At 54.3% G+C, this 12,204-nt stretch overlaps 1 protein-coding gene across 4 annotated transcripts in view; it reads left to right on the forward strand.

The window, feature by feature from the left end:
- The window catches only part of TGFBRAP1 (transforming growth factor beta receptor associated protein 1), a 48,665-nt gene extending 39,134 nt beyond the window's left edge, over positions 1 to 9,531 (forward strand). For all 4 annotated transcript variants that reach the window (XM_081157125.1, XM_081157126.1, XM_081157127.1 and 1 more), the window contains 4 exons: positions 886 to 1,029; positions 1,563 to 1,722; positions 4,549 to 4,982; positions 6,910 to 9,531. In XM_081157125.1, the coding sequence (XP_081013251.1) occupies positions 886 to 1,029; positions 1,563 to 1,722; positions 4,549 to 4,982; positions 6,910 to 7,086 (915 nt within the window). In that variant the 3' untranslated portion in view covers positions 7,087 to 9,531. The remainder of the gene's footprint in view (positions 1 to 885; positions 1,030 to 1,562; positions 1,723 to 4,548; positions 4,983 to 6,909) is intronic.
- The last annotated feature ends 2,673 nt before the right edge of the window (positions 9,532 to 12,204 follow it).

Consider the following 12,204-nt stretch of genomic DNA (forward strand, 5'->3'; position numbering starts at 1 on the left):
GTCCTTGTGCTCCATGTGCACGTTACACCATCTGTACTCTGCCCCGGGCACGCGCAGGACCATACGCCCCACAGGTCGCGCCTCGCAGGCAGGTCTAATGCCATGTGGCATGTGGGCTCCCCCACTGCTAATAGGTTACCGTGGCACATCAGGCCCCGGACACTCTGCCCCTGACTGTGCACCAGTCTCTGGCGTGTGCCATCTTCTAAACATTGCGACAGCCCCAAAGAGTGGACAATTATAGGTAAGGAGACAGGTTCAGTGAGCTAAGAAACTTCCTGGGGTGCGGTAGCTGGCGGAGCCAGGCTGTGCTGTTTCTGGGATTGAGAGGGGGTATCGTGTGTGTGTGCGTTAGAGCCCACAATGCCCAGCGCAGGTGCAGGCTGGATCTATGGCCCTGCTCACCCCGTTAGCACGTCTTTGGATGACGGAATTGTACAGTGGGCCCCAATAGACAGACCCGGGAGGCAGCCTGGAGATGTATCAGGGTTGGGCTTGGCTCCCACACAGGTGAGCCACCACATGGGTGTCTGTCAGGAGGACTGGCTTGCTGGCACTTTATATTCTTCCACTTCCTCGCCAGCCAGTGACCGTCCTTGTTTTAGGATGAACTTGATATTACAAAATTGTGCTTTATGGGTTGTCAAAACCTGCTACCAGTAAATGTTTCATTCTTTAACTTCTCACCCTTTTAAAAGAACCCCGCCAGGCTGTGAGAAGGGGCCAGACCCCAAACCCCTGCTCCGCTGCTGTCTCCTGTACACTGTTTTCTGTGTCACCAAAGCCTTGTTTTCTTGTCACCAAAGCCCGATCCCGCAGTGCTCCGAGTGCAGGTAAGAAGGGGCTTTGCAAAGCGTCGTAACTCGGCCGCTGCTCTTCCTGCAGGTTGGCGTTCAGGTTTTCACCAGGAGGCCTCTGGAGGAGCAGCAGAGCAGTTTTAACCCAGACGATGTTCTCACTTGCCTTAAGAAATACCCCAAGGCCCTTGTCAGATACCTGGAACACCTGGTTATGGACAGGAAGCTGCAGGTGAGCACCGCCCAGCTAGGTGCGGGTGTGCAGGTGGTGGCGTCCAGTGTGGCCGAGACGGAATCGCCCTGAAACGTGTTGGCAGATGGTCCTCTTGTAGCGTTTCTGTCCTCGGCTGCGCAGTCTGTTCTCGCGGATGGCCTGCGGGAACTGGAGGTTGTGAAAGAGGTGGGGGGGAGTGAGTACCATTTTTAACCCCATCTCACGCCCACCCAGCTCATGGTTCCCTCTCCATCCTGTCCTTGTTGTTTTTCTTAAGGACATGAGAGAAGCTGCACCTTTTTGGAGAATATTTAAGTCCTGTGGCCCTTATTTCTCAAAATGAGAAGAAACCCTTTATATTTTCTCCATAGATTTTAAATTCGCCTTCTCTGCGTTGAGGTTTCCGAGAGGTTTTCGACCCAGCCAGTGTGTTGTTAATTGTCCTTGAGACTGCGCCAGCCCCCTGGGCGCAGGTCCGCTCCCCCAGCACTGCTGACCGGGCTGCCCCGGGCCCCCCTTGCGAACGCGTGTCCGCTTGGCTGTTCCCACAGAGGGAGGAGTACCACACGCACCTGGCTGTCCTCTACCTGGACCAGGTGCTGCAGCAGAGGCCCGGGGCCAGCGGCCCGGGCGCCGACGTGACGGAGACCCAGGCGAAGCTGCGCCAGCTGCTGCAGAAGTCGGACATGTACCGCGTGCACTTCCTGATGGGTGAGGAGCTCAGTGGTTTTCCACAGATAGCCTCTCCCAGGGCCGCAGGCTTCAGCATGGCTCTCTGGGTTGATTCCATGAGCCTTTGGGGCACAAAGCCAGCCTTCCTGGGGGTGGGGCGGAGCTTCCTGTGCACCCCCCCCCCCCCCCCCCAGTGAACAGTGGCCCTTTCCCTGCAGCTGGTTCTCATGAGTCGCAGTGGTCCTCTTCTGTAAGGTCCTCACAGAGAGAATTGGCGAAGACTGCGCCACTGTGCCCGGAGATCCAGGGTTGCTTCCCGTGAGGTCCTCACAGAGAGAATTAGTGAGGGCCGCGCCCGGAGATCCAGGGGTGGTTCCTGCGAACCTCTGACCCCATGTCTTCCTCCACTGATCAGTACATGACCTTGTTTTATGAGCATTTCTGTTTAAAGGCCCCTTAATATTCAGTTGATTCGTGCCAGCAGCACTCTAAGTCAACCTGGCCAATGCTTGTCCGATGCCCCACTTTCTCTGGGAGGCACCTCAGCCTGCCTGTGCCGAAAAGCATACACAGCACCCCAGCACTGTGCTTGGGGCCGTTTTAAGTGCCAGGTCACCAACAAAAGCACAGAAATGCACAACCTGACACTAAGTGGACCGTGAGAAGCACACTTGTTTGCCCAGTGAGAGCAGAGTGTCGCTGTGCTTGACCTGGGCTGGGAAAGGGGTGTCGGGGGCTCACAGTTTGGCCCCTGCACAAGGCCACAGATGCCTTCAGAAGCAGCACTAGTGTGATGCTGGAGTCACAACTAGAGTGAATAATGAGGGTTCATTCTACCGTCCAGGACAGGCCACAGTGCCGAGTATGCGTATGACACAATTTCCACAGCAAGCCGAGGACCTAAGTCCTGTTGTACGTCATGACTGTTACGGCAGAGTAGTGAGCTCAGAGCAGGTGCCCAGCCACCCAGCTCGCCAGCTCCCGGGCAGGACTCCCGAGCAGGAGCAGCTCGATGCTCCGCGCGGACGCCAGCACTAGCTCCAGCTGCACTGGGTGTTCCGCGTGGTGCTCACCTGCCACGCGGGTCGCACGTGGCTGCCGTCATGCTGGTGGGCCAGCGCGTGCCCTGCCGCTTGTTCAGCATTTTCACTATCCCCTGACTTAGGTCATATTTGTGCCGTACAGATCTCTGCGTAAATATCTCATGCTGGTCGTAGTTTGTTGATGAGTGTTTGCTCAGCCACGTTTTCAGAGCGTGCAGAGGGTCAGACATGCGCAGAGGATAGAGAGACGTGGCTGGATGCCTGTCCTCGCTGTAACCGAGGGGCAGGCCCTCGAGGGCTGGGGGGGCAGGCGAGGGCTCTGTGCAGGGCCAGGGGTGCAGCAGGCCCTGCCCTGGGTGGATGGGCTGGGAGAGCCGCCCAGAGGAGCTCCCGCTGTAGAAGTGATAAAGGGTAAGTCTGGGCGTGTAGGAAATGGGGTGTCCCTATGACACTGGAACTGTACCCTTGTTAGTCAGGTACGGGGTGTCACTCTGGGCACATGGCAGTAGCAGTTCCTGCCAAGTCCACCCACGAGAGGCAAGAAACATGAGTAAGATGACAGATGAGAAAGTCCCGGTCACTGCAGGACCTTTTCTTACCAGCCTTTGCCTCTCCCTGTCTGTGCCGTGGTGCCCGCCTCGTAGTTATTTGCGAGGATGGGCGGGTGCCTGTGCAGCTTCTGTGTCTGGCGCTGTAGGTGCCACACGTGGACAAGCCAGCTCTCTGCCACAGGACTGGTGGTGTCTGCCATGCACGTCAGGCCTGGATGTGGCCGAGCTTCAAATGCAAATGCCTATCATTGGAGTCCACCTGTTCCCTGGAATGGTTGTCCTCAGAGCACCCTCCACAGTGGGAGAGACGTGACGTGACTGTCCTGGTCTGCAGGGGGGTTTCTGGGAAGCAAAGGGACCTCACTGAGGAGATGCACCCATGGAGGGCAGGGCCCGGCCAGAGCTGCTGCTCCTCAGCGGGCATCCTTGACTCATAACCTGGACATTTAAATCGTGAGACAAACAAAAGGAAATCTTCAGGTTGATGTAGATGTGGATTTAACACCGTGAACCCATGTTCCTTTCCATGGAATATATTTACATTGGAATAAAGGGGCTCGGCAGACTTTATGGGGTGGGTCGGCCTTATCTGGACTTAGTGACCATGGTGCCTGTCTGCTTTAGTGGAGAGGTGCTCACTGGGAAGATGGGAATCGTGTTGGCTCGTTGGAGACTGTGATACTCCAGGCTTCTCGGGGAGCCTCGGAGACCATGTGTTTCCTTCACCCTCTGAGACCAGGGGCCATGTGTTTCCTTCACCCTCTGAGACCAGGGGCCATGTGTTTCCTTCACCCTCTGAGACCAGGGGCCATGTGTTTGCTTCACCCTCTGAGACCAGGGGCCATGTGTTTGCTTCACCCTCTGAGACCAGGGGCCATGTGTTTCCTTCACCCTCTGAGACCAGGGGCCATGTGTTTGCTTCACCCTCTGAGACCAGGGGCCATGTGTTTGCTTCACCCTCTGAGACCAGGGGCCATGTGTTTCCTTCACCCTCTGAGACCAGGGGCCATGTGTTTTGTTCATTCGAAATCTGAATTCTGAGACCTGGCTGTCCTTAGAGGTAGAGCCTGTCCTTGGTGTTGTCCACACCAGATGTGAAGTGCGGACACACAGGAAGCATCTCTGAATGGTCGCGGGGCAGGGTTTAGGGGGTGTAGGTGGCCAGGTTGGCTTCCCCCCTCCCGAGCTGAGAGCCCAGGGAGGGGTCGCCACACCGATTGACGTGGGGGGCCAGGCCCTGCCCACTCTAACCAGCGGGTTCTGCCCAACAGAGCGCGTGCAGGGCGCCGGCCTGCCCATGGAGAGAGCCATCCTGCACGGGAAGCTGGAGCAGCACGGACAGGCGCTGCGCACCCTGGCGCTCGAGCTGAAGGACTGCCGGGCGGCCGAGGACTACTGCCTGTGGCGCTCCGAGGGCAGGGAGCCGGCCTACCGCCAGCGGCTCTTCCACACGCTGCTGGCCCTCTACCTGGACCCCGGCGCCCAGGCCCCCGAGCTGGCCGTGGCCGCCGTGGACCTCCTGAACCGCCACGCCGCCGAGTTCGACGCCGCCCAGGTTCTGCAGCTGCTGCCGGGCGCCTGGTCGGTGCAGCTGCTCTGCCCGTTCCTGGCGGGGGCCGTGCGGGGCAGTGTCCACGCCAGGAGGACCACCCAGGTGGCGCTCGGCCTGGCCAAGTCTGAGAACTTAATCTACCAGTGCGAAAAGGTGAGAGCCGGGCCGGCTTCCTGACCAGCTGATGTTTCGTTCAATGCAGGTTTGCCCCGTGGAGAACATTCTCGGTCCGTGTTTTCCTCTGCAACATCACACATCAAATACGTGATTCCGCTCAGAGCCGCGCCCGTGCGCAGAGCAGAAGCCGGGGCGGGCCTGACGCTGGGGCGTTGTTTTCTCCCCTTCTCAACGCTGATGGTCAAGAGATTATGTGCACACTGTGTCAGGCAGGCCTCCAGGCTTTGCATCATGGCATCGCTTCATCACCGCCACGTTTGTATGCGGTATTTACTATTATTATCTCCATTTCACAGAAGAGGAAAACTGAGGCACAGAGAAGTCGGAGTAAATGGAAGAGCCCAGGCATGCCTTCCAGGCCCTCCGAGCTCCATGTTCCTGGTCCCTGTGTTACTCAGCTCGGGCTGCTCTGACTCCACCACCTCAGGGGTTAAACAGCAGACATTTGCTTCTCACAGTTACAGAGGCTAGGAGTCTAAGACCAAGTAGCCGGCAGGTTCCGTGCTCGGTGTGGACTCTTCCGGGCCCCCTTCTCCCTGTGTCTTCGCCCAGCAGAGAACAAGCTCTGGTCTCTCTCCCTCTTCTTATAATGGCCCTAACCCCATCATGGGGGCCTACTAATGACCTCATCTGACCGTAAGCACCTGCCAGAGGCCCCTCCTCCAAATACGATTACATTAGGATTAGGCCTCCACCGTATGAATTTGGGGGGCACACAAACATCAGTCCGTAACAGCACCCAACTTTTCTCCCTCTGGAAACCCCTCTGTGAGGTCTACTCCACACGGCGGGCAGAGCGGTCTTTCCAGAGCAGGAGTCCTCCTGTCCCCCCACTTGGAAGCCTTCATTGACTCCCCAGTGGAGAGGTCGACGCCTGGAAGGTTCCATCTCACCTTTTAGGCCCGTCCCTGTCGGTTTCTCACTGCTGGCCAGGACGTGTGGCACCTCCGTGTGTGACATGCTGTCCACACGTATGGCCTTTGTTCCTGCCGTTCTCCCTGCCAGAGGTGTTCTTACCTGTCCCTGTTGTGCCTGGTGAATGCCTGCTGGAAACCCAGCCAAGCATTTTTCCTTGTGGAACCTTCACACCCCCTAAGCAGGTTAACCACCTTTGAGCGCGCGCACACACACACACACACACGCACACGTAGTTGCCTCCCTTTACTGTAGACTCTGGGTTCCTTGAGAGCAGGAAACATCATTCACTAATCTCAGTGTTCCTAGGGCCACGCCTGGCATCCTGAACGCGTTGAGTAAATGTCAAATGACCGATGAGGCTAATGTGTCCAAGGTGAACTCACCAAGTTGTGCTCAGTCCCTCCAATAGGCTGACATGCCTGGGCCACCCGTGAATTGTGCAGAAAGGCTGTTAACTTGGGAAACTTAAGTCCTACTTCCCAGACAGGAGTGATGGAGCACAGTTCAGGTTTGCTAGTACCTTAAAGAGATGAAGTGGGTCCTAGGATCAGTCGGGAATGTGCATAACCAGCCCTGTGGCTTTGACCAGGTGCCCTGTTTGCGCCTTACTCTGCTCGCTTACTGGTGGGAGGCCCAGGGAGGTGGAGGATTGGTGTGGCCTTGTCCAGCCCTAACAGCACAGGGCATTGAGGGGGCCTCGCTGACACAGCCGAGCTCATGGAGCATCTGAAGGGCCACCTTGGAGGAAATGCCTCAGCCAGACCAGCAGCAATGACGTTTGTAAAATAAGAAAGCATTCCAAGGAGGCTCTTTTTACTTCTCCAGTTTGTTTATTTTCTAAGGCTGTTTGTTTATTTTCACTTCTAATATTCTGTTGATATTAAAGCAACACTCATCAGTAACAGTGATCCACAGGGTAACACAAGTCAGCTCTGAGAAACAGCCTAACAGCATCTGAGAGTCCTGTCTTTCTTTCTTTTCTCAGATAAAGCTGAAAGGAAGCTCAGTTCGGCTCTCAGACAAACAGCTATGCCAGATGTGCCACAGTCCCTTCTGCGAGCCTGTGTTTGTCAGATACCCAAACGGTGGCCTCGTCCATACCCACTGTGCTGCCAGCAGACACACGAACCCCAGCTCCCCCAGCCCCGGCGCTCGGACTTGAAGGGGCCGCCGGGGACGCCAGGGGGACTGTGAGCCCTTCACGCACCAAGCCTACGGGATGCAAGGAGCAGAAGGCCATGGCTCCCTGCAAGCCAGGACGGGTGACATCTGGGTGCCCAGGAGACTCAGTCATTGTGAAGCAAGGACTCTTCCCTGCTGACCAGTTGGCATTGAATGTAAATGGAAAACCCAAAAAGAGAGCCATGCAAGAGCTTGCCTGCTCAGACACATGGTCATCCAGAGCAGATGTCCACCTGGACAGAAAAGTGAGCCTTCCCAGTGCACTACACACAAACGCCCCCCCTCCCCCATCTTCAGGGACACACTTGCACTGGAACATTTGCTTCCCGGTGGCATGCAGGTAACCCCTTTCTGGCCAGGGAAGTGGCCAGGGCCGAGTCCTGTGCTGGCACGTGCTCCTTCCACGGCACGGACACTGGGGTCCCATCTGTTTCCTGAAGGACCTCGTGGGCTCTACTTGTGCCCTTGGCATTGGCTGACCTTAGAGACGTGTTTCCTCTCCTTCCTGCTTCCCCTCTGGCTCTCAGCCCCTGAGAGAGTCCACTTTGCTCACCCAGGCACTCCCTTTGCTGCCCAGCAAGTGGCTGTCCCAAACCGATGGAGCTTGAGAGAGAAACTGCCTGCCCGTCTGGGAGGCGCAATGGAGACGGAGCCCGTGGGGGTAAGACCAGGCGAGTGCCCCTCACGGTCGTCATCTGCTGGTCTGAAGCTCCATGTCAACGTCCTCGACTAAACATTTTTATTTGAAGTTATATCATCTTTGTAGAATTTCACTTGTGTAGGAAATCATCTGTCATATATGTTAGGGATGTTTTTTCTTGTTAAAATGTACCTCCTATTGAATACTCTGGAAATTAAAAGGGAAATGTTACGAGCACAAACCACACGTATTTTCAGGAGAAGCCGGCTTTACCCTTGCACTCTCAGCAGGGCAGGCAGTAGGTGGCAGCCGCCTCTGCTCGTGGTGAGGTGCCACCTTTCCTGCAGGTAATGCCGCGCACCCTTTCGAGGAAGCCTGGCCGGCTGCCTTACCTCCCAGCACTTTAAAACGCCTGCTCTGAGGTTTCCAGAGCACCCAGGAAAATGCCTGTCATTCTTCAGACGTCAGATTCGCTCTGTGGTTGCCGGACGTCGTGGAGAGGCTGAAGCTGCTGTTACTGCACTGCCCCCTTTCGCATTTCTCCATTTCGATGATTGATTCTGTTAGGAACTAACAATAAAGACACTGTGCCTGGCATAACCCTTGGAAACAAGCATCAGCTCCCTGTGTGAGCAGAGGGCCCTGGAACCGCCCTCTGCTCAGCCTGGGCCTCGTGGAGGGGACCAAGCGCTCGCTCGAGTCGTTAAGAATGCTTTCTGTGCTGGGAACGGTCAGCGTTCCTTTCCTTTGTGATCCCCACTGGGCCAAGAACACAGAGGCAGCCGCGCATCTTTCCTGTGTCCCAAGAATAGATGGAGAAGTGTCCTCCCTGTAATTCAGCCACGGGCCGCGCCAGCCGGAGTGGGTGCGAAGCCCAGCCGTGCGTTTCACCTGCGGTGAGTGTTGCAGAATCACCGTTTCTGTGCGTGTTATCATTCAGCCTGGGAGCTTGGATTCATCTTCCGAGAACAGGCGACTAGCCCGTGCAGTATGCACTTTGAAAAGCACTGTTTCTCTCCTCAGAATGGGCAAAACCTTGAAAAAGCCTTGTGCTTGCTCATCCCTAACTTGGGGGCTCTAGTCTCTTTTTCCTCTGAACATTGATCAACACTTTGAAATGTTTGTTTTCGTTTAGAATAATGGGAGTTAAAGGTGAACAGTTTTTCTGTCTCCGGAATCCTCTTGAGACAGCAGAATTCTATGACACTGTGCAGAATTACCTCCCGCGTTCAAAACCTTTCAAAAGGTTTCCTAACCCTCCTCGAAATCCCACAGGCTCCTTTCCCAAATCGTATTTTGAAGAGGAACAGATGGTTCTTTCTGCAAGCCTGCTGTTTGGTGGCTGTGCTGTGGACGAGAGCAGTTAGGACCATGGCTCGGCCTTTCCCGTCGTCAGGTTCGGTGTAGCCGTTCTGGTTAAAACAGCGTGAACTGAACTCAGTTGTCATCACTGTTCTATGGCAAGACTATTTAATTTTATGAACTGTTTATCTGCTGTTCCAATCAGGTATTAACAGGAGGTGCCGTGTAGGCTGTGGCTGAGCTCAGGCCGGAAGGCCCTGCTTGGGGAGTGGCCCTGGGCCGTAGGTAGGGCTGACGTCTGTCACACGGCTGGGGCGGCTCTTGCTTTTTAATCGCTCTCCTATGGAAGCTGTCGTCCTTGCAACTCTGTCCTCTGGCCCCGGTTGGGTCCCAAATACAGAAGATGTACAAATGTAAACTTGTTGATTTTATTAAAATTCTTTTAATTCTTTGTTCTTTCTGTAGTTTTGTGTGTTGTTTTTTTAATAAAAATCATCTTGATAAAGTGATGGTTTCCACTCGCCCGTACCCAGCCCACAGAGCTCCAGAGCTCACTCCTCTGCCTGCTGGCTCCTCCCAGCGCTGACAGGTTCCCATGGCCACCCCTTATAGTTTTTGTTATTACTTTTCCATTTATTTCCTGTACATGTCAACATGCTGTTTGACATACGTTGCCTTCAGGTAAATTTTGCCCTGAGGGGTGGAGGTTTCTGGTTACTTCCCCTCTTAGCCAAACACCCTTAAATGAGCCTGCTTCCCTTGCATTTCTCATCCTCAGTATAGTCAGAGAAGGTGACCTTTATAAAATCTCCTCTTTTAATGTGAACTTGCCCTCAGCCGTGTTCACAGCAGGTCTGTGAGGAGCTCTGGGCCCGACTCCCCAGCACTTTCCCGCTCGTTCTTTCGCTCCCGGTCCCGGGCTCGCCCTGGGGAGCCGGGAGCTAACAAGCTGACAGCCCGACTTCTAACTGCTCTGCAGGCCGTGTGGGCTGGTAGATTCCAAGTACACAGAGGTGATGGTGAGGCTGTGGCGCACGAGTCATCTGTGTTTCAGGTTGAAGAAACCAAGGCGCAGGTTGTTGGGTGATTGTCTTGAGGTCTGAGTCACACCAAGGCAGAGCCCCAGGCCCCACGGTCAGGTTTCCCTGCCTGCTGCTTCACCGGCCATGAACAGAAGCGCAAACCAGAAACCAACCAAGGGTCGCCTGTTCAAGCAGAAAATCATGAAGCAGGAAGCTTGCTGCTCTTTTCATATTTCTGTATCATCGGTATTGGGTGGTTCATTTGCATCTTAGAGATGAAAGGGGGCGCTTAGGCTGGCACACCTGTCCGAGTGGCGGAGTGAGTGAACCCATGTCCTGTGTACATCTTTCTGGAAAGAAAGACACGTCTGGCTCGGTTAAATGAGCCGTGGCTGTGTTAGGAATAATTAGATACCAACTGACACCCCATTTGCTCTTAGATCTGTCAAGCTTACTATTGAAATGAAAATGTACAAGAATCTAGACCATATAGACGAGAGGCCCTTTTTCCTTCTCTGAAAAGCTAAATGGCTGGCACCCATCTAAACGCTTGTTAGTACCGTGCTCGGAGATAAGCACTGGAATTAGTGAAGCCTGCTTCCTGCAGCTGCAGCTGGAGAGGCGAGCAAAGAGCTGTGGCTCAGTCTGCAGTCCAGAGTGTAAATTAGTTAAATGAGATGCGTGGCGAGAAAGGATTAGAAAGCAACACGACTCTACGGGCCAGGTGTGACTTGAGAAGTAAATGTTTTCACGAGGTGTCAGGAAACCTGGGTCTCTGGGCTCCAACACACCCAACTGTGGTCCTGGGCAAGTGACAGCCTCTAGACTCTGGTGCCATCCATAGACTAGAGGTAGAGCGGGATGGTGTCTGAGGACCCTCTAGGTGTTAACTCTCTGCCTCAAGCAAAGAAAGGGCAGAGTAGTGGGGATGGCCAGCCTTTGACACCATACACTGCCCTCACAGGGTCTTGGGGCTCTCGGGGTAGCATCCAGCTGGAACCCTGCTGCAGCGTACTCAGGGGTGCATCTGAGCTCCCAGAGTCTCAACCTCCAGAGTCATAACCGCCAGAGTCTCAGCCCCTGGAGTCTCAACTCCTGGAGTCTCAGTCTCGCTGAGCTGTCGGTCACTAGGAAGGTGCCTCTGCAGCCTACACCCATCTGCTCCAGAGCTGCGTCTGCAGCTGGGAGAGGAGTTGGTCTATAGGAGCCCTTTTCTAGAGCTGTTTCCAGATGCCCCTTTCCTCCAGTGTGTTCCAGTCTTGGCTGTAAGAATCCCTTTGCCTTTTCTCACGGCTCCCACACTGTCACCGTTACGGTCATCTTTCTCTAGAGAACATTTTCTGTTCATTTCACTGGAAATACTGTTTTTGCCCTTTCGAGTCCATCTGTGTCGGACTGAGCAAGGGAGGCAGATTCCCAGCGTGAGCCCTGACCGCAGAGCACGCTGCACAGAGCTGCTGTGGGACGGCGGCCTCCAGCCCCTGCCCGCCTTGTTGCCACGTGTTCGGGACTGAGCTAGAGCAACGGTGGGCACAGCGGGGCTGGGGTGCTCAGTCCACCCCTCTGCAGTCAGCAATGACAGTGAGCCCCCCAAACCTGTCTCTAATTTGCTGTTCAGTACATTGCTGACTTACAGACAACTGTGACTTAAGCTCATAAATAAATAAAACCTAGATACTAAGCTTCTGCTTTCTTGAGAATTAAAGAGCATTTCCTCGGTGTGGTTTGCACAGCTAAAGGCATTTGATTTATTTCAGTTAATTTACAAGAATGTATTCAGTTTATAGGAGTAAACATGGTCAGGAATTCAGTTTTCTGTCTAAAAAAAAGATTATGATAGTACTAATATGGCTGTATTTAAATACATTTTCTGTGAATGTTAGTCTGCTTGCCACTTTTATGGTCTTGTAAAGTTGTGTTAAAATTTACATAACAAACGTACCATTTTTCTCATTTTTCTGTGCCCAGTTCAGTGGCATTAAGTACATTCACAGGGGTGTGTAACCATTGCCACCATCTATTCCCTGGACTTTCTCATGTTCCCAAACTAAAGCTCCAACCCCGTTCAACATTCCCTCCTCCTCCTGCCCCTAGCAACTTCCGTTCTACATTCTGTCCCAGAATTTGATGATTC

Source organism: Miniopterus schreibersii (assembly GCF_964146895.1).
Source record: "Miniopterus schreibersii genome assembly, chromosome: 13".
NCBI classification, from domain to species: domain Eukaryota; kingdom Metazoa; phylum Chordata; class Mammalia; order Chiroptera; family Miniopteridae; genus Miniopterus; species Miniopterus schreibersii.